This window comes from Zea mays, chromosome 2 (assembly GCF_902167145.1).
Source record: "Zea mays cultivar B73 chromosome 2, Zm-B73-REFERENCE-NAM-5.0, whole genome shotgun sequence".
In the NCBI taxonomy this organism is placed as follows: domain Eukaryota; kingdom Viridiplantae; phylum Streptophyta; class Magnoliopsida; order Poales; family Poaceae; genus Zea; species Zea mays.
Genome location: NC_050097.1, coordinates 239,463,915 through 239,486,125, shown reverse-complemented (window position 1 = coordinate 239,486,125; position 22,211 = coordinate 239,463,915). Strand labels below are relative to the sequence as shown.

General features: G+C 48.0%; 2 protein-coding genes and 1 pseudogene across 2 annotated transcripts; 1 reads left to right on the top strand and 2 right to left on the bottom strand.

Annotated features, from left to right (window-relative positions):
• Positions 1-8,515: 8,515 nt before the first annotated feature.
• Positions 8,516-10,218, bottom strand: LOC103648250 (40S ribosomal protein S15). The gene is made up of 4 exons (XM_008672739.2): positions 10,039-10,218; positions 9,803-9,954; positions 9,680-9,737; positions 8,516-8,975 (listed from the first exon to the last, which is right to left on the bottom strand). The coding sequence occupies exons 1-4, from the start codon at positions 10,039-10,041 to the stop codon at positions 8,727-8,729; spliced, it is 462 nt and encodes a 153-aa protein (XP_008670961.1). The 5' UTR covers positions 10,042-10,218; the 3' UTR covers positions 8,516-8,726.
• Positions 10,219-12,324: 2,106 nt separating this feature from the next.
• On the bottom strand, positions 12,325-13,365 carry LOC109944455 (ACD11 homolog protein-like; annotated as a pseudogene).
• Positions 13,366-15,059: 1,694 nt separating this feature from the next.
• Positions 15,060-15,919, top strand: LOC118476449 (lysine-specific histone demethylase 1 homolog 3-like). The gene is made up of 2 exons (XM_035965594.1): positions 15,060-15,365; positions 15,461-15,919. The coding sequence occupies exons 1-2, from the start codon at positions 15,096-15,098 to the stop codon at positions 15,590-15,592; spliced, it is 402 nt and encodes a 133-aa protein (XP_035821487.1). The 5' UTR covers positions 15,060-15,095; the 3' UTR covers positions 15,593-15,919.
• Positions 15,920-22,211: the final 6,292 nt, after the last annotated feature.

Sequence of the window (22,211 nt, the reverse complement as noted above, 5' to 3'; positions counted from 1 at the left end):
ACATTTGTTGGATAGTGGGGGGACGACACTGAGGCCGACGGCGTCCGGGACAGGGGACGCCGTGGCCTGGGGAGACGACGAGGTTTCGGGGCTGCGTGTGGCGGCCGAGGCGTGGGCGACATTTCGGAGGTAGTGAGGCTTGCGCGAGGGGGGGAAGGCAGAACCACGGTGCACGGATGTTCTACGTTAGAGTCTTATCATAATATTATCTATTCTCGTTGAAATAGTTGTACATAAGTTATTGTAGTATTATATGTTTCCGTTGCAACGTACGGGCACTCACCTAGTAAGGTATTATGTGTTGTTCGTTTTGCTCTCAATCCATATAGATTGGAAGGAATTAAATATGTTTAAATCCATAAAAGTCAAAATACTTCATTTTTCAATTTATATGTCATAGTAATAATAGAACAAGGTCTTTGCGATAAAGTACTATAAAAATCCATAGCGACGGTTATTTAGTCTAACTGAATAGATATCTAGCTGTATCCTACATCTAATATAAAATTGCAAGAAAATTATTCTACTTCAAAATTCATTCATCTATGGTCTGACGACAGATTCTCGGTCTAGGGGTCACAAGAAACGGCATGGGTGGGATGATAAAGGAAATTTCTATTATGGAGAAGAAAAATCATGAAGCAGCGTGCTTACACACTTGCACTACTACATTTATAGTTCAGTGTAGTATCATAGATAGAGCACTACTACATTTATATTAATACTAGAAATATAATCTAACAATTAGAATTACAGTCAAGCAGGCTGTGCCTGGGCCTAAGGGCCGGCATGGCGGGCTAGGCTCGGTACGGCTTGATCTTATTTTTTCCTTTATTCATACAAATAACTATGTGATACTTGAATATAGAGTATAAAATAAAATAAAAACATCTATGTTTTGTTGATTATGTTGTGGTAAACGTGTTTAGAGCTAAAAACTATGATCTAAACCCTTATATTTTTACCATTTAAATGACATAAACCGTTATAAGCCCATTAGGTCGTCGCGCCGTGCGCTTGCCCGACACGGTTATTAACATACTAGGTCGTGTCTGGGCCTCACACGTGGCCGTGGGCCAGCACGGCACGACCCGCTAGCTCATCCGGGCCGGATCGACACGGTCCCAATTTGTGTTGGGTCTAGCCGTGCCTGGGTCGGGCCGGGCCGCCTGACCCATTTGGATATGTATAGTCATCATTGTGACACTTTGAACACATGACAACTAAATTACTTCCGGTCATGTAAAAATGCTATTGTACAACTGTAGCTCATAGCCATCGGAATTCAGGACTTGTTTGGAAGTGCTTCACTTCAAAAATTGCACCTTCAGTTTTCCAGCTTCATCAATAGGTTGGTAAGGCGTGTTTTAAGAGTGTTTGACTTATACGTAGACTCTAGCTTCTGTGATACAATTAATTTATATAAGTTTCCTTAATTATTATTCAACATATTCGCTTGACTTTAATATATACTGGCTTCTACCAATGATTTCAAGTCGCCCGACAAACAAGTCGATACATCTAGGCGACCATGCGATTAATCATGATTAGTACGCCAATTAGGTCGACTAATCGAGTCCTAGTCGTCCCTACAGCCCTTCTGCATATTTACAGGAACATGACATATATATATAGCATATAGTAGGCAATACCAAACATAACAGATATGAATACCAGAACTGGACTGTGGACAATTCAGATTTCAGAACATGAACATCAGTCACTAACTCAACTATATATAGCAATATAGCATATAGGAGGCAAATACCAATTACCAACACATAGCAAATATGAATACTCGAACTGTCACAAACTCACATTTCAGAATTCAGATTTAAGAAAATGAACTAAACATCAATCACTACTCACTAACTCACTACTTCATATGATGTAGAGTTGCAGACCTACTAGTTATTATATAAATGCCAAGTATGCAAGTACAAACTTACTATTGATCTAAAGTAGCAGCACTAGTGGGCCTTATCTAGCTAAAACCCTAAGGTGTTGCAATAATGGGCCTTATTACCGGTCATCCAGCCAACATCCAAAACAGGCCAAAACCAACTAATCATCCCAACCCAAACTGGACGACTAATCATGATTAGTCGGCCTGATCGGGTCAGACTCCCTAATCGCATCACCATAAACGACTAATCGCGACTAACCACAGTTAGTCGGATGACTTGAAATCATTGGCTTCTTTTTTTATCTATGTATTGCAACTAGGGCTGGGCAAAAACCCATAACCCGAACCCGGAATACCCGAACCGGAACCCGAAATACCCAAAATCCGAATTTTGTTCGAGAATTTCGGGTAGCAACTTCCAAAACCCAAATTTATTTTGGGTAATTCGGGTATCACAATCGGGTACCCGAATTACCCGTAACTTTCATGTGTCATGTACTCATGTCATGCTTAATTATTAATTTGTATTTTGTACATCTATAATTATGTGTAAGTGTGCATAACTTGTGATTGTAGATTGCTTGTGTTTTATATGTCCATGTATATCATTATTCAAACTATATTTTTATACTAATTTAATATGGTGTATGTGTTTTTATTAAGCCAACACAATAGTTCGAGAAGTTCGGTAATACCCGAACCCAAAATTTCAGGTATTGTAAAACCCGTTTTATTTTCGGGTATCAATTCTCAAAACCCGAAATTTTAAATACCCGAATTACACCCGAAATTTTCGGGTAACCCAAACGCCCACCCCCAATTGCAACTACAGCAATCCAAACAAATCGGCTTAATCTGAAGTGAACAGCTCGTTTGATGATTAGAGGGGAGAGAAAGAGACATGAATAGGTACCTGATGTAACAATGACAAAATGGCATTGTGGGTAATTTTTGTGCAACTTTATGAAAAGATAGAAACACCCTATGAGAAGCTTCAAAAATTTTATAAAACCAACCTCTAGTTTCATTTTTTTAAATTTTTCATAAAACCAACCTCTAGTTTCATCTTTTTAAGCAAGTGTTCATGAAGCTGAACCTATTTGGATAGGAAAAGCTGAAGTAAACTTGAAATTCTTGAAGTGAAGCCGGACTTACTCAAGGTACATCTCAAGTTATGCAACATCACATGCTTTTCAGGGTTCTTATTTTGGGTGCCAAGATATACGCTTAGCTCAGAGCCGAGCAGGCACACATTTCTGTTTTCTGCGAACTTTCTAGCGAACTACAAAACACATAATCAAGAATAAAAACGACAAGAACCTACTAAGGGTCAGTGTCAAGTGGTTGCCAACAAGATACCACATGTTAACGGGACTACCCAATAAATAGGCACCGTCATCTAAGTTATTAAAACTTCACCCCGTTTGGGACGCTGTCCGCATTCGGCGGGTCGTCCACCTAGCACGCACCGACGCGTGGCCTCGGATGCGAGCACTTCCTTCAACTGGCTGCATCCTTTGCTCACGTCCGAATCCCTCCCTGCTTCTCTTTTCCTTTCCCTGGGACACCTACTCTTTCCCCACCTCGCCCTCGTCCTTCCCGGCGACCGCCGCTAGCGCCGCGACCCACCCTGCCTTCTTCCTCCCTAGCCTGGTGGCTGCCGCGAGCTTCTCTCTCAGCACCTTGTTTGCTCGCGCGAGGGTGCGCCATGCCCATCCGGCATTCTTCGGTGGCGACGCGCGTGCGGATCTGCGTTTGTCTTCCAGACGAGCTTTGAGCGGGTCCTCCCCATCTTGACCCCTCCCTCCATCCATTGCCGCCCGCCGCGTTGTCGCACACTACACACACGGATGGATCTCCCTCCGAGCGCTACCGTGATTCAGTGAGGCGGCCCAGACGCTAGGATGGAGCGGGAGATAGATCGAGCGCCGGTAATGCCACTGCCGCACCCGACGGACGTGGCACGAGCAGGAGGCGCCGACGAAGGCAGTGCCCTTCGCGGCTACGGCGCCGGTTTTGGTCAAGGAGAAGCGGAGCCTCCCCGGGACGCCAGGTCTGTGTGTGCCCGCTGTGTTGCCTTGGTGTTGGTGTGCGTGTGTACTATTGCAACTCTCTCGGCGCTCGCTTGCTCTGGCAGTTTGCTTTCTTAGCCGCCGTTGCCCGTCTGCGGCCGCAGATCCGGACATAGAGGTGATTGCGTTGTTCGCGCAGTTGGTGCGGCAGCGGATTTGGACGGTTCCTTGCGTTGTTCGTGTAAACTTTCCTCATCTTTTCGCAGTCCCGCATTTGGGGCGATTGCTACCGCAAATTTACGCGAGGTGAAATTCCCCCAATCCCGTCGCTGGCGCGCGTAGCACCTGTTTATTGCGTCCATTTTCGCCATCGCGCGCTTTGCATTGGTATAGGGCAGGAGCCTGCGCGAGAGAGGCCTGCTCGGTGCCGGAGGAGGCAGCGGCAGTGCAGACGCTAGGTTGTGGGAGGTGCCGCCCCCAACGTCTGGTGGTCTGGATCTACAGGCGTAATCTCGCTGCGACAACCAGAGGGTGCAAACCAGGACTCCGACGGTGGTGTGTACCTGCGAGGTGTGTCCCTAGGTCAAGGAGCAGCCCAGCCTCCGATGTTAGGACGTGCTGGAGTCGATTCGAATCCACTTGGAGCTGCTTGTCAGTTGGATGGCCAAATAGATTGGATGGGCCTGTAAGAACATCTTTTCTGTTATGATATCAAAGGCAACAAATAGATGCTAATAGCAGATGCTGAATGTTTGTTGCACCTCCCTTCCTCTGCCCGTGTGGTGCTGCAGACCCTCACCTTTCTGTTTTCTTGTCCACTAGCTCTAGGTTACTGCATGTAGCTTTGCTTCTTGCTGCTTCTACATGGTTTATCCCCCATTCTATTCCTACAACTCTCCTGAACTAAACTAGATGGTTTACCATTTACATAAGGGCAGGCTCTCCTTTTCTGAATGCCAAAACGTGAAAGAAACAAAAGCATGGTATGTTTAGTGGCCTCTACCCGTCTATCTGTGAGATGCTGGGCAGCATCACCAGGAGCAGCGTAGAGGACGAGAGAAAGCTTCAATGATTTTTTTGGTTGCCAATCTTTTTTAGGTGATCTGCGCAACTTGTTGGCCTGCTTTGCAAACAATGTTTTGTCAGATGCGTTTTACAAAGTTGGTGTATTTACTGCAACAGAGACACCACTTGCTCCTTCCCCAATTTTTGAAAATACGCCAATGCAACGTCACTTCGCCATGTTCTGTGCTACATTCAGTACTTTCTTTCTTCAGCTGGGAGGCGATGCACCGCTGGAACATGTGTTACATTCCGTAGTTTATGTTCATAGTAGTATCTTTCTTCAGCTGGCCACTGGATAGAAAATCTAATTTGTTTTCCTAGGACAGAACATCCACATGAATTTGCAGAGTTGCAGTATCAGTTTTTTTTCTTATGCAAAATTCATTATCTATCATGAACGAGTTCCCGTTGATGTGGTGTTCTTGAATTATAGGGTTGTTCTGTGTGCCTTGTGATACTTCGTGTTTGTAGGGACTGTTATAGAACATTAGATCCACCTAACTACATAAATTTTCTACTAAACTACATTACACAATATAAAATAGTGAGTACAACTCTGCCCTTCTTATTTAGTTGTGCTCTTACTACACACCTTTTCTTTAAGACATTTTTGTCTCTAGGTGGACAGAACCTTGCTTAGGGAAATATGTTTTCTTCACATGCATAGTTTCAGCACGATCGATCATGTTCATGTTGTGAACAACCTTTTTTGTTGGAGTTCAAACTTCAAACATTTATGCAGAGCTTTCATCATATCCCTAGCTTTTGATGATCTACATGTATATTGTATTTCAGAACTGTATTCTGATCGAAACCTGATCCTAACTTGAGTAATATTGTCTCTGTAACAACAAATTGTTCTATGATCATGCTGAGTTTGTTTATATGAATTGGTTGCTGCATCAACGATGTTTTTACCCATTGTAAACTACAATTTCATATGATTACGTGAATGGCATAGCGCCCGATAGGGCACAGCTTGCCTCATTGAATTTGCAACCACTTGATCATTCATAGTATGTCGCTTCTCCTCACATGGTGCATCATCTGCAATTTGTTTAATACTACCTTATTGTTGTTAAAGAAATACTGTCATTATTGTTTCTTGCTTATTTCTCTACTGCTGGTAGAGTGCAGTGTTGCTTGTTACAGTCAGCACCTAAAGGACAAGATGCTAATTAATCATAGTAGCATCAGTGCTAGACCCATATTATGAAGATATTTTTGTTCGTCCTTTTTTACATGGAGCTCCAAGAACTACAACTCTTCATGGTTGTTGACTTGTTGGTCACTGTTCTTAGGGTCTTGCAGCATCAGTGCAGTTCCCACTCTACTTCTGTCAAGTGTTTTAGGTGTCTTCAGCTAGGCCCTGTAGAGCATCCTTGTTTTCTCACGTCACCATATTCAGGTATCAATGTTCTTCACTTCACAATTTGTTCAATGTTGGTTCTGAAATTCATATTTTTCACTTAAAACAAGATCTCTTTGATTGACACATGACATCTGGGTTTTGAGGCCAAGTACATCCTTAAACTCGTGTTATTGAGCCCCATATGGCAGAGGCTGTTGTGGGAGTTCTGACCAGCAAGCTTGGTGTGACCTTAGCAAAAGGGGCGGCAGCCTATGGTGCATCTCTGGATTTCAAGGATCAATGATTTTTTAAATATCTCTTGCATTCACATAGCCTCAGCCTCACATGTATGTGGCCTTGAACAGGGTTGATGGATAATCTCTATCCAAGCAATTTTGTCTTGGCCCCTTAACATCTGACGGCTTTAATGTGAGTCCCAGGCCTTTTCAGAATTTACAAGCCCTGAGTTTAGCATTTTTTCTTAACAAATATGTTCTTGTGCTTCCTAGCTCATGTTTACATACTTTAAATTAACTTGTTTTCTTAATGCTTTTTAATTGCTTTGTTTTTAAAATAATGGAAAAATCTTCTGTTTAGGTTCGTTTTCTGGAGTGGGCATGTGATTTGGAGGGTTTTGTTCTATAAGGCTATGGTGATTCTGTCATTGCTCAAGGATGTTGTCCAGTCAATGGAAGAAACAATCAATAGCCAGAGAAGGTAGCTGCATTCTATGATTTCAGTGAATTTAGATCTTTAGTACGTGCTTCTTGGTATAAAATTATTTATAGATTCATTCATTTGATCTAAACAGGATGCAGCTATCTAATATCTATGTCATTCTAGCAGATATTTGAGCATATTTACAAATTATTGTTGTAGAATCGCCTTACCTGACCTTTGTCATAGCTATCAAGGAGCTTTAAATTAGGCTTTAGCGGAATAACAACAAATTTAAAACACCTTTCCTGTACCAAACCTCCTCCCCAACACTAGGTCAACTGATGATGATTCTCAATCACAACAATAGAATAACAATATATGAGTTGCTTCACCCAAAAAATGTGAGCACAAGTATGTCTATACTAGCTACTACATATATGGCCAGTGTGTAAATCGAACCATGTCAGGCCACACTACAAAACATCATTAAGCGTAGCAACACGACATGGTGCTAGGTCACAAGGAATTCTCATGGTTCTGTGCCTGCTGCTACACTGTTATTTTGCTACTCTCCACCTTGTACTGGGCCTTCGGCTCCAAATCGATGAACTGACTCCAAAATTTGCTAGCTCCAAACAATTAATAACATAGACCGGTGCAAAACTAAAACCTTAATGTGGCGGTACATTGTTCTCCAGATCACTTGCTAGCTACAAAATAAATTATCTGGCAGTGAAAGGCATTCTGTTAGGGTGGAAGATTATTTTGATCATTAATTATGTGTTTGTTTTAGTAGGTGTCATGCAGAGGAGCATAATACGGCACAGAAGGACAGGCATCCAGCCATCACAAAACAGAAGCATGCATGCCAATCTGCGGTTACGTGCAATAAATATAACATTCTAGGGTAAAATAAACCAGCAACACTTATAATATAGTCGCATGCATGCACCCGTTCTATTTTTTGTTGGAATCAGATGCATTTACAGAGTATCACTTTAATAATTGTTGCAGATTTCATTCTTCTGATGTTTTGTTTGTAGTGGACAGTAACTCTGCTCCCTTTTTTTCTACAGCCACTTTGCAGCAGAGTGCACCTCAAAACCTATTTGCTGGAACTTCAAAGAGCCTGAGCACATTGCTAGCGAGAGTAAGGATGAGGCACTGTGCCACACTAGCATCAAAATAGGTCACTTGCCATGCTATTGCCCTACTTCATGGGCTAACGTTTGATAGTTAGAAACTTTGTTGTCATAGTTTGTGATATTTCCAAAATACTACAGAAAAGGGAAAGATAATATGCGTGTCATTATTTTTGTTTGTGATTGCCTTCCTTTATCTGAATATTTCGCTTTAATGATAAATGGTTCCCTTCAGTGTATAATACAATTTGAGATGATCTTGTACATTAGTGATTGGTACAGCGCCCGATAGGGCGCACCTTTTTCTAGTATTTCAATCAAGCCACACGCGGCAGGCGGCACCCCAAAATTGTAAGTATATTCTTCAAACTTTCATGAATAAACAACCCAAAATAGCAACTCAGCTTAGATATGATTAACTCAAAAACTTCCAACAAAACAGCATAATTGTGCAATGCTTAGCTTTGAATTCTTGAGCTGGAATGGAACAAAACAAAATATCTTGGGCATTTAACTTGTTCAAAACAAGTAGAAAAGCTGAACGAACATTGCCAACTGACTCTTGGGAGACTACAGAGCCGGGTAACAGCTCATTTCAGAGGAATAAACCGCGAGGAGTGGGTGGCACCGATACCGGGCCTGCCATGCTTGACCGGCTTATAGGAGATGGAGAACTCAGCAAGGTAGTGGCCGATCATCTCAGGCTTGATCTCAACCTGGTTGAAGGTCTTGCCGTTGTAGACACCAACAATGCTTCCAATCATCTCAGGGACAATGATCATGTTACGGAGATGTGTCTTGACTGGCTCTGGTTTCTCACCAGCAGGAGCATCTTTTTTCTGTTCAGGACAGTGGGATATAGCTCGTGAGGAAATTGAGTAACAAGTATAAGAAAACAAACTTCCACAGATGATAACTGATAAACACAATCTTGCATTGACCGCATCTACCTGGCACAGAACAGAAGGCACTGCAGCTAGCATACTGTACATTCAGGATAGAAACTTTGATTTATCAATATCCCAATAGTATTCGGCAGACACAACAATGGTATGATTGATACAAGGCAGGTCACAAAACAGCAGACTACATAACAAAGAAAATGGAGAAGTATGCACCATTCAGTAAGCAATTTCTAAACCAACAACCTTATTTGTCTAGAGAAAAGAGAGAACAAATGATATAGGAGCTCTACAAAATACAACAAATTCTCCTTCTAGACATAGATAACAAGATTCAACATTTGTAATTGCTACAGTCAATACTAGCAACCTTGCTACGACATTTGTAATTGCAACACTCATACTAGCAACCTTGCCAAGCATTCAAGTAAACAGTCTTCTGGTTGATTAATTGCATCTTCTTTCAAGACGATATTTACACTAAACAACAATAGGCGCTGAGATTTGATCAAAATTTTGACACCAAGATCACACCTCATATCGTACGGGTAAATCATGACAGCATAACGATCCACGCACTTATCTTGATCGGAACACGCTAACAAAAAGTGGTAATGAAAACTAAGCGGTTGGAAACTGACCGCCTTGCGCAGCTTCTTGATGAGCGCCATGGGCTTCCTCTTCAGACCCCTCTGGAACCTATCAAAACAAACTCAGCAAACAAAAATACTACGGAAACAAACGAGTCGTGGCACGAAAGGTACCTTCTCCTGGCGCGCGCGGGGAAGAGCTGGACGAGGTCGTCCGTGGACATGTCGAGAAGCGCATCTAGGTCGACGCCGCGGTAGCTGTACTTGCGGAACGTCCTCTTCTTGGGAGCTCCGGCGGCAACCTCCGGTTCGACATCGACGTCCGCCTGCGCAAAACAAATTAGTCCATGTGCGAGTCAGAAGGACGCCCTGGATCTTGGTGGTGGATACAGTTTTGGCGGGGAACTCACCATGATTGAAAGTTGAAGGTGATCGATGAGGTCGCGGCGGGCTATGCGCTGAGGCGGAGCGGCGGGCGGCGGCGGAGTCGGGTAGGGTTTAGAAAGACGTTCGCGTCGGAATCTCAGCTTATATAGCCGCGCACGGTAGTGAGCCCGTGGAAGAGTATTCGTCCGGTTTATTAGTGGGCTGGCCTGGCTAGATGTTGGGCCGGATGGTATTCATAAGTGGTCTGAAAAATACGTTTGTTGTTGAGTCTTACTCTACCGGGCTCATTGTGGGCTGGATATCGTGGTGTCTGTCGCATCCTGCAGGCCTAGCCAGTTTTTTCATAGCTGACATGGATTTCTTTACCTATACCGCGTCATTTGTTTAAGTTTTGGTATCTTTACTCGTATACTATTACTAGGTCTATGCCCGTGCGTTGGCACGGGAAACACATGAAATCGTTATATGTTTGGTACCGCAAAACAAATAAAGTGAAAAACATGAAATATTTATACACACGATATTGTAAATCAAACAACATATCATAGCATGAGACTTCTCGACCTAAATTAGGTATATTTAAAATTTGCATGATGTCAACAACACGGTGTTTCAATCCAGACAATTTAATTTCCTTTCTAAACGCTACCGGATTTATATTTACAAATTTACATGGCTGCACCCACGTACATGTACATATGGCAGCAAATAAACCCTACACTACAATTCCCCTCTCTGCATTCTTGCAGTGTAGATGACTGACAGGTCACAGCCACAGGGTTAGGCTAGTCCTGTACTGCTACTGTACATGAACCAGAAACTGATGATCAAGGGCATATCTAGACTCATGTTCTAACAGTTTGGAACAGTTTGGACTTCAGGGAGGACTTGTCAATAGAAGTCATTTCTTTTTTGTGCCAGCATACATGGCTCTTTCCCACTGCGCGACATCTTCGACCCGCGAGAGCGGTGGTGGTAGGACCTCACGCTCTACCAGGTCTCAGCCATCGAATATGGAACATGATATGCCACCATGCTTCACCAGCTTACCGGTGTACATGAAGCTCTTGGTTTGAGTTCAGGAGGAGGTTGTCTAGAGTGCTGGGCTGACAAGAACAGAGATTCCATCAGAATCGAAAAATGAAGTCTACATGCAATTTAAGAGCAAAACAGGAATTTTACCATGATGGCTGTGTGCATGCTGTCCATAAAACTGTTGTCCGACGATACGGCTGAACTTGACTTCCAAACCGATCTGTTTTGCTGCTGTGCTTGCTTTTCTGACCTAGAAGCAGCAAAACAGATCATGGTGAAGGTCGCGACTTGCCATCGTCCTTAGCATTTAGCAGAGAAAACATACCGGTATTCCTATGTAGATATGATGCAGTACACCCTGATCGGATGTAAATAATCTGGACCCTATACGCAGACCAACACCAAGAAGTATGCTTAGGAGAAGTCCCAAGACCAAAGCTAGCTGCAAAATAAGGGAAATGCTTCTCTAAGGCCATGGAAAATGTGTCAAATAGAAACTCAAGATACATAACATACCTGCAAGATACGAGAAGCTGTGGCAGTGGCCTTCGGATGGTCCTTACGAGCAAATGCACTTGCAAGTATGGCCTGTTGAAGTGTGATCCCGATTTATAAGAAATAAACCAAAAGATAAGAGATGCATCTGGAAACCCCATTACCAATCATATTAACTTGAGCTTATTAAATGTCATCCAATTTCCAATAAAGAAGGTTAACGACCAAAGAAACACAGGGTTCCCTTACCTGTCCAGCAAAAGCCAATCCATCGGCAAGAAGTGAGTAAGCCAACCAGGTTTGCAAGCAGATCTGGAATGCAGCCATTGGAGTTGAACCTAGTTGTGCAGCCATTGAAGCGGATAGTGTCACACAACATGTTGCGGCAATAACTCGTGCAAGTAACAGAAAACCTGAAGTGTGAAAAGAAAATATCTTAATTCAATATTACAATCAACATGTAATTTAAACAGCTCAGACTACTGAGAATTCCTTCCTTAACACAAACTAAATGATGATAGAGCAATATTGTGGAAGGAGATATCGTAGATTGATAGCTCGGATGCGAATAAGGGGAAAAAAGATCTGTGATGACAATGTTGACAGGTAAATGATTCACTTGTAATAATGTGATGAGCAAATTTTCAGTACACAGTACAATAACCAGGATAGTAACAAGGCATGTGGTACAATGTTCTATAGTGGAAAAGAGTAACATATGTTATTTGGATTCAAGTGCATTAGAAACAACCTGCAATCTGTTGAAATGCGGTGAGTCTTCATGTTTGCTTACCAGTTTCATTCAGCCGCACTATCAACTGCTCCCTGGTTGGAAGAGTGTACATGCCAGCACCAACAACCTTCCTGATCGCCTAGCTATGAAACTGCGCGCAGACCTGCCCGTAAGCTGTCGTAGCAGCATCATACAATGTCCCCTGGAAAAAAACAGATGCCAAAGAACAGAGCCACCGGTCAATATATAAGTATCATTTTAAAACAAAACAACTATCTGTCAAATCATAGCACTTGACAGTTACACATGCAGTAATAGCCTGTGAGCACCAGCTGGCAATTTGGCAAATGTATTTAACCACATGACAACCAGTTCTGGATCATACAGTTGTCATCGCACACATACTGACAAAAGTACATCATACGTTGTATTGACTATTGAGATTCAGTCAGGGTGACCTATCTTGCATGAAATATTCAGACTTTAGTGATGAGATGTGTTCGCGTTTGGTTGAATGTAAGGAGACGTACTCGGTGTCGAGGAATTGCTCGAAGAGGGCCTTAATGAGGCCGAGGCCGAGACGGACCCTGCGCAGGTTCCGGGAGTGGCTTCCCTGCTTCTTCATGCGATCATTCTGGATGTACTTGTCGAGGATGTCGCTGAAGGGAGTGGCTTCCCTGCTTCTTCACGCAACAATGGTCCAAGCGATCCCGGTAGGGGCGAAAAAATAGGGGGGGTGAAGATCATCGCGCAGAATCAATCACGAAAGGGATCAGTCGGCGGGACAACGGGATTGTCGGGCGCTCACCAGCACGGAGACGAGAGCGCATGTGTCGTTGAAGGAAGCGAGGCGGAGCTCCCCACCATCAGCCTCCATGCGGCATCTGTCGTGGCGCAGCGGGCAGAGGCTATGCGTGCGGGTCGCGGCGGGCTGTGCGGGCGGTTCCCGCGCGCGTAGGGAAGCGGCCGATGCGCGCGTGCGGTGCGGCATGGCTGGCGGGTGTGCTGTAGCGGCGTCGCGCGGCGGGATCCGTGGAGTGGTCGCGGCGAGGGTTTCGCGGCGGGCGTAGGGACGGCGCGCGGGCATGGGGGTCGCGGCGGGGACGGTCGATGCTAGGAAGTTTGCATGTGCCAAGAAGGAGACCATCCATCTCAGTATCACCGAGTCGGACCATATTTGCATGAGGGGGACGAGAGAGAGCACCGAAGGGGAGCGAGGACTTACTGGTGGCGCCGGTGATGAGGACGATAACAGGGCGGCGACCCTCTTGAACCCAGATGGATGGCGTTCCTGTGGGTGTCTCGGGCGGGTGCCAGCGCGTCGGGACAGGGCCGGACGAGAGAAGCGGGAGGACGCCCGCGACTGCGATGCCGTGGAGGGGGAGGGGCGATGCTTGCGCGAGTCGGTGGCTGTGATGGGGGCGAGGGATGCGTCTTAGGAGGCGAGAGAAGCTGCGATGCAGGGGGAGGGGCTGGTTTCGCGGCGGGGGAGGCAGAGCGGTGGGTGGCAGGCGGGGGCAGTCTACACTGCCCCCTTAATAGTTAGTAGAGATAGAGATTTGAAGCTGTCAAAAAGGCTGGGTGAGAAGTACAAATCAATTGCCAATGTTGCAGGAACATAATCGAATTTAGAAACAGAGCTTGATTTTGTGAATACCGTGTGAAGTCTTCAACAAGATTTACTGTTACATTTGGTTTCCAATAAGATAAATATTCAGTCGGACCCTCATATTTATCCTCAAGTTCTTTATTCTCATGCAGACCAAATTAGGATTTTGTTAGCTTGGAAGATAAAAGCAAATAACATAAGTTGGTAGTTCACATACCGGCGTGGGTGGGCAGCTCGTGCAACGATAGACTGTGTCAGCTACCGATGAACTCGCTCACCTTGCTGTCGCTGTCGCAGTAAGGCTTACACCTTCCGTGAGCTCAAGCATACATTGAATTAAACAATTGAAGTCAGATGAACTCCTGGTACTACGAGATCAAATTGCTATCATGGCAAGTTGCGCCCTGTGAAAAAGATGCCATCTAATGTTGACACAACTGGATTACGAGCAAATAAGGTTCCACAGAATTAACGTATTTCTCAACCAATCATGCTAGGTATGCTAGGTGCAGAAGAACCATCTAAATAGCATCAGACCATTATATTGTTAGAAAATGGAAGATGACTCACAAACTTCTAAGAAAATACTGAAAACAATGTTTTAAAAACAAAATACAAGGAAAAAACCTAGGAGAAACAAGGTACCATGGACAAATATTTCATTTTAGAGGCCATCTACAATCAAAAAAAATACAAACGAAAAAATACACGAGTTTCAATTTTTTCATATCAATTCAAGTAAGAAACACTTATTATTTATGATGCTAGTTGGCCAATGTCATAAAAACATACCTCATTAGCCAGTCCAAATAATACATGGTATGCTGCTCTATCTTTAAGCAACTTGACCCTCTCCTCTTTCGTCTTCTTCGCAATATCAATTACCTTCCGGTTAAATAAAGATCCTTAACATATTTCTTTTCCTATGCTTGTATTTATTTTATTACACTTGGTAATCCTGCAATCAATGTTCTGTTTATGACATGTATTCTAGATCTTCTATTATACTGTGAATTTTCATATTACATAATATATATTATGAATCGGGCGCGGCGCGGGGAGGAGGGCAATGCCATGGAATACACAATCTGTTTTATTACACTTGGTAATCCTGCAATCAATGTTTGCGAGAAGCTGTTTGCATCATTGACTTACTGAACACTGGCAGTGACTATATTGCCGAGGTAGAAACGCTACAGACTTACCAAATGCAGACAGGCAGTGAAAGGAATGAAGTCAAGGACATGTCAAATAGACTTGAAGCACGTGAACTTTCTACTGCTCTAAGTAAGAACTCATCTGATGCAATGTATCCAATTGTTAGCAAGGAATCTTTGCTGCAAGAAATGTTCTTCAATGCAAAGACAACATCAGGGCGCCTACATTTGGCTAAGGAGTTATTGAAGCTTCCTACAGATGTTCTTAAATCATTTGCTGGGTCTAAAGAAGGACTAAGTACGCTATACTCTTGGATACTTGTAAGTTGATTAATGAGTTATTTCTTTAAGCATTACATGACACTGGTACTTCTCCTGTATTGAAGTTCTTCATGTTTGCATTTTGATTTTGGCAGGATTCACTTGGGAAAAATGCTACTCAACTACTGCGGCACTGTGTGCGTTTGCTTGTGCTTGTTTCCACTGATCTGGTAGCTGTACGTTTATCAGGTTTGTGCAGTTCTATGCCTCCATGTCCCTTTAAATGACGCTAGGGAATGTCTCTCAACATAAAAAAATTTTCATGTTTCTCCCTTCCAGCCTTATCTTTGGAAGCGTACAAAACCATAGGTTATCAAATTCTTATAGGAAGCTAATTTACCTTACCAATGTAGCAAACCCCTCCCTGTTGTATCTTTTATGTATTTGTTTATTCTATAGGTCGATCGAAGTAGAACAAATAAACAAATATCTGACATTACTGAGAGAAGAGTATCTAAGTGCACTACTACATTGATCTATGTTTGTTATAACTAAGGTTTCAGTTTTTCAACATTTTCAAATCATGAACAGTACCAGTTATCGATACACAAGCATTATGCAGGAATCAGTGTGTTAGGACTGAAACATGACTAAGCATTCAACAATAATAGTGTACCATTCTTTGACCTTGTACAGTTGCTTTAGCTGTCAAGATGGGGTTAGTAGTTGTGTTTCATGGATTTTTAATGAATACATTTAGTATTGTATTATATGCAACACCAAAATAGATGGGTTCCTAGTGAAATACTCCGTATTCCGTAAGACTAACTTGACTCCAACCAATTGTCACCCCTGACCCAGCCACACATCCATACCTAATAGATGTAACTCAGAGTTTGAAAAGGCCTAACAGTATGATGCCAAAGTAAGTAACTGACCCAATTGCCTAATATAATCTCTCTGAGTTCACCTGCGATCTAACAAACATTTCATGCTCATAGTTGACAAGATTTTCTTTCACCGGACAAACTGAGAAGTATATTATCAACTTCATGTCTCTGTCTCCAGAAAATCTACGATTCTACTAAAAAAATAACAGCAGATCAAACAGAGCAAGCACTGGAACCTAGAGTGTGCACAGGACAGTAGGAAAGGGACGAGAGACGCTCACCTGCTGCTGCAGCGGCGCAGGGTGGTTGGGCACTGTGGCAGAGGACGCCGGGTGGAGGGGCGGAGTCTGGCGATCGGAGGCGGGGCTGCGGCCTGCAGCTGTACGGGCGGCCAGGCAGCGGCCGCAGGCGAAGGTCAGGCGTCGAGTGGACGGCCGGACGGGGGTCGACGGTCGGTGGAGGTCTATGGGCGGGCCACGGGCGGGCAGAGGAGCGAAGCCACGGAGGCGCCTGGGTCGGCCGGGCGACGGGCGCAGGTCTGTGGGCGGCGGCGGTGGTGGCCGAGAGTTGCCTGGGCGGAGGCATGGAGAAGCGTGGGGTGTGAGGCGGATCTATTAAAAAAGTACCAATGGCGGCGAGGAGGCCCGCGTGGTCCTCCAGCGACGCCTCCACCAGCCGCGCGCCCTGGGCCTTGAAGTTGAAGGAGAGCAACATCTGGAGCTTGTCGTCCTCGTGCATTGATGCGCTTGTGGATCTCATAGCGGGTGCGGCGCTTCCACATCTCGGGCGGCTTGTCGAAGAGCTCCCGCACGCCAGGAAGCTTCCTGGCCGCGCCAAAGTAGCGGTACCCTGGTCCGCGGCCCGAGGGGTTGGGGACGACGACTATGTTGCCGTCGAGGTCGGTCATGAGCGGTGCGTTGGAGCTGCGGGAGCAGTCGCGGCCGCCGAGCTCAACGATGCGGCACTCCCAGTGGCCGCGCTCGCGGAGGAGTTTGTTGATCTCATCGTTGAGGTCGCGGAGGCGGTGCTCGGCGAGCGGCACTCGGAGGCGAGGTAGGGCCGGCGCTCTCGGGGCTTGCGCTGGGGGTTCGCGGGGCGGGCGCGAGGCACGCGCAGAGGACGCAGAGAGGAGGCGGGCGGCTGTCGGGCTTTGCGCGAATCGCGCGCGGGCGTGCAGGGCGTGCGGGCGGGGTTTTCAACGTGCGTGGTTGGCGAGCTGTTTGCGGCGGCGAGGATCTCGGAGGGCGGGCGAGCGAGCGGAGGCGGGGGCGTGCGGCGCGGCGGCGATGAAAACGGAGGTCGGGCGGGCGGGGTTGGGGGCGGTTTGCGGCAGCGATGAATACGGAGGTCGGGCTGCCGGGGTTGGCGGGCGGTTTGCGGGGTTTCGGTGTAGTGGGGCGTGGTTTTCAGGGGCGGGGGCGGTCTACACACCGCTCTTAATTGTTAGTACAGAAGTACAGATACTAAGCACAGTTTATTTTAATTTATAGTATGAGCATAAAATCGAGATAAAAAACAGATACAAAAGTTTAAGAGATATTGTGGAAAGTAAAAATACGATTGAAAAGATGTGCTTATGGCTTTCTTAGTAGAGCATGTTCGGTTGCTAAGTGACTAGAGGAGATTGATGTGGATTTAACCCCTTCTATTTATTTTCGAATAAAAGACGATTAAATCCCAGCAATCTCTCTGTATTTGCACAACTGAATAAGGTTTTATGTGTTGTTCGTTTTTCTCTCAATTCATATAAATTAGAAGGGTTTAAATAAGTTTAAACTTTTGTCGGAGACCATAATTAGGGGTACCCCCAAGACTCCTAATCTCAACTGGTAACCCCCATCAGCACAAAGCTGCAAAGGCCTGATGGGTGCGATTAAGTCGAGGCTCGGTCCGCTCAAGGGACACGATCTCGCCTCGCCCGAGCCCAGCCTCGGGCAAGGGCAGCCGACCCCGGAGGATTTACGTCTCGCCCGAGAGCCCCCTCAAGCAACGGACACACCTTCGGCTCGCCCGAGGCCCAGTCTTCGCCAAGAAGCAATCTTGGCCAAATCGCCACGACGACCGACCGTATCGCAGGGGAATTTAATGCAATGATGGCCTGACACCTTATCCTGACGCACGCCCTTCAGTCGACAGAGTCGAAGTGACCGCAGTCACTTCGCCGCTCCACTGACCGGCCTGACAAGAGGACAGCGCCGCCTGCGTCGCTCCGACTGCTGTGCCACTCGACAGAGTAAGGCTGACAGAGGCCAAGTCCAGCCTCGGGCGCCATAGGAAGCTCCGCCTCGCCCGACCCCAGGGCTCGGACTCGGGCTCGGCCCCAGAAGACGACGGACTCCGCCTCGCCCGACCCCAGGGCTCGGACTCGGGCTCGGCCCCGGAAGACGACGCACTCCGCCTCGCCCGACCCCAGGGCTCGGACTCGGGCTCGGCCCCGAAAGACGACGGACTCCGCCTCGCCCGACCACAGGGCTCGGACTCGGGCTCGGCCCCGGAAGACGACGAACTCCGCCTCGCCCGACCCCAGGGCTCGGACTCAGCCCTGGCCTCAGCCGACGGTCTCCGCCTCGCCCGACCCAGGGGCTCGGACTCGACCTCGGCCTCGGAAGACAGACTCGACCTCGACCTCGGAGGAGCCTCCGCCTCGCCCAACCCAGGGCTCGGACCGACCATGTCACAGGAGGCGCCATCATTACCCTACCCCAAGCTAACTCAGGCTATGGTGAACAAGACCGGCGTCCCATCTGGCTCGCCCCGGTAAACAAGTAATGATGGCGCCCCGCATGCTCCATGACGACGGCGGCTCTCAGCCCCCTTACGGAAGCAAGGAGACGTCAGCAAGGACTCGACAGCCCCGACAGCTGTCCTTCCGCCAGGCTCCAGCACTCCTCCGACGGCCACGACACCACACGAACAGGGTGCCAAAACCTCTCCGGCTGCCACGACGGCATGTACTTAGGGCACTAGCTCTTCTCTGCTAGACACGTTAGCGCACTGCTACACCTCCCATTGTACACCTGGACCATCTCCTTACGCCTATAAAAGGAAGGTCCAGGGCCCTCTTAGAGAGGGTTGGCCGCGCGGGGAAGGACGGGACGACGCGCATATAGGCCTCTCGCTCCCTCCCTCGCGGACTCTTGTACCCCCCTACTGCAAGCGCACCCGACCTGGGCGCGGGACAAACACGAAGGCTGCGGGTTTCCCCTTTTATGCATGTCTCCCTCCGGCTTCTCCCCCCTTTGCGCTCCGTCTCGCGCCGACCCATCTGGGCTGGGGCACGCGGCGACAATTTACTCGTCGGTCCAGGGACCCCCGGGGTCGAAACGCCGACAGTTGGCGCGCCAGGTAGGGGCCTGCTGCGTGTTGACGAACAGCTTCCCGTCAAGCTCCAGATGGGTAGTCTCCAGCAACCTTTCCAGCCCAGGACGGTGCTCCGTATCGGGAGTCTTGAGTTCATGTCCCTTGACGGCAGCTACGACATGATACTCCTTCCCCCGCCATGCGACAGCGACAATGGCGGCCGTCAACCCGCCCGCCGGCGGCGGAATCGACGACGTCTTCCCCACGTGGCGGAAGAACAACAATCGGGTTTGTCCCGTCGCCTCCCCCGCCGACGGAGGAGGAGGCGGGGCAACCAAGGTCAGGCAGGAGGCGGCGCCTCGTCGGTTGTCGAGCGAGTCGACGACGTCGGCGCCCCAACGGGGGACACGTCGGTCATCGACTTCGCGTCTGAGACGAAGACGAGCGCCGTTTCCCCGCAACACGCCAACTCCAAGCGGACGGACGACGCCGGCACGCTCGCAAAGGACTTGCTAGGCGTCACCCTCATACCTGAGACGACGGTGCAGTCTGCCCCTGACGTGACTTCGTCACCGCCCGTCGACCAAGAGGTACCGACCGATTCCCATCTCGTGCCTTTTGGATTCAGCCTCGACCCACCAAGCGACTTCACTTCGGTGGACGCTTTCATAGAGGCGAGTCCAAACCCTCCGGGGTACGGTATGCGGTCACCCTGGGACCGGCTGACAGCCGTCTCGACCTACGGGCCCTCGGGTTCCGAGGAAGATGACGAGCCCGACTTTTGTTGGGATTTCTCCAGACTTGGTAACCCCAGTGCCATGCGGGACTTCATGACCGCATGCGACTACTGCCTCTCCGATTGTTCCGACGGTAGCCGCTGCTTCGGCGACGTGGACTGCGGCCCAAGTCGTGAATGTTTCCACGTCGATCTAGGGGGTCCCGGCGAAGGCAACCATCTTGGTATACCAGAGAACGGTGATCCCCCTAGGCCTACGCCTCGCGTTGACATCCTACGGGAGCTAGCTGTGGTCCCAGTCCCTGCGGAGGGTCAGGACTCACAGCTCGAGCAAATCCGCGAGATGCAGGCCAGGCTCGACGAGGGAGCAGGAACACTTGAGCCGTTCCACCGGGACATCGGGCAGGAATGGGCAGGCCAACCTCCGGCCGGAGAAGCGCGTCATCTACCCCAGGGCATCCAGCACCGCATCACCGACGATGTCAGGGCAAGGCCGCCACCGGCTTCCAGTGGGGTCGGCCAGAACCTGGCTGCAGCGGCAATACTTCTCCGCGCGATGCCGGAACCATCAACCACCGAGGGGCGGCGTATCCAGGGAGAGCTCAAGAATCTCCTGGAGGATGCCACGGTCCGACGGGCCGAAAGCTCTGCCTCCCGAAGGCAGGGCTACCCCTCGGAGCATCGCGTCGCGACTTCCCGATTCATGCGGAAAGCCTCGGTCCACACCGGGCGCACGCGCAACACAGCGCCTGCGGCCCAGGGTCGCCTCGACAACGAGCACCATCACCGCAACCGTCGAGCCCACCTCGACGAGAAGGTGCGCCGAGGCTACCACCCCAGGCGTGGGGGACGCTACGACAGCGGGGAGGATCGGAGTCCCTCGCCCGAACCACCCGGTCCGCAGGCTTTCAGCCCGACCATACGACGGGCGCCGTTCCCGACCTGGTTCCGAACCCCGATTACTATCACGAAGTACTCGGGGAGACGAGGCCGGAACTGTGGCTCGCGGACTACTGAAAGGGAAATGTGCCCTTGGGCAATTTCTAAGTATTTTGGTGATTTAGTGTCCAACACAAGTGCCTAAGTATAAAAAGGTGGACAAAGTACAAATCAAGGATAAAGGTATGTTTCTCAGACTTAGTACATTATTTTATGGACTAATGTATTGTGTCTAAGTGCTGGAAACATGAAAAAATTCAATTGAAAATACCTTGGCTCGAGCAGCCAAGATTCTGCTCAGTCTGGGAGCACCGGACTGTCCGGTGGTGCACCGGACAGTGTCCGGTGCGCCAGGCTGGCTCTGGCGAACTAGCCGCTCTCGGGAATTCATCGGCGACGTACGGCTATAATTCACCGGACTGTCCGGTGTGCACCGGACTGTCCGGTGAGCCAACGGTCGGCCGGGCCAACGGTCGGCCGCGCGATCTGCGCGGGACACGTGGCCAAGCCAACGGCTAGAAGGGGGCACCGGACTGTCCGGTGCGCACCGGACATGTCCGGTGCGCCAACGGCTCCAAGTCTACCAACGGTCGGCTTCGCCAGTTAAGGAAAGAAATCTGGCACCGGACAGTGTCCGGTGTGCACCGGACTGTCCGGTGCGCCAGTCGACAGAAGGCAAGATCAGCCTTCCTAGAATGCTCTCAACGGCTCCTAGCTACCTTGGGGCTATAAAAGGGTCCCCTAGGCGCATGGAGGAGAACACCAAGCATTCCTACAACATTTCTAAGCACCAAGACCTCGATTCTGCGCATTTGTTTCATTGTGATAGCATATAGAGCTCTAGTGGAGTTGTGAACTCATTGAGTTGTGTTGCGAGCTCTTGTTGCGACTTGTGTGCGTGTTGACACTCTGATTCTTGTGTCTTGTGTGCGTTGCTAAATCCTCCCTTGCTCCTTGCTTCTTTGAGAACTTCAAGTGTAAGGGCGAGAGGCTCCAAGTTATGGAGATTCCTCGCAAACGGGATTGAGAAAAGCAAGCAAA

Excerpts from the sequence above, each read along its gene's own strand:
- LOC103648250 (XM_008672739.2), bottom strand. Across the intron at positions 9,738-9,802 it reads CCCGCGCGCGCCAGGAGAAG|GTTCCAGAGGGGTCTGAAGA; the intron begins GTACCTTTCGTG and ends TTGTTTTGATAG. Across the intron at positions 8,976-9,679 it reads TCAAGAAGCTGCGCAAGGCG|AAAAAAGATGCTCCTGCTGG; the intron begins GTCAGTTTCCAA and ends TGTCCTGAACAG.
- LOC118476449 (XM_035965594.1), top strand. The coding sequence starts at position 15,096 with ATGCAGACAGGCAGTGAAAGGAATGAAGTCAAGGACATGTCAAATAGA. Across the intron at positions 15,366-15,460 it reads CGCTATACTCTTGGATACTT|GATTCACTTGGGAAAAATGC; the intron begins GTAAGTTGATTA and ends TGATTTTGGCAG.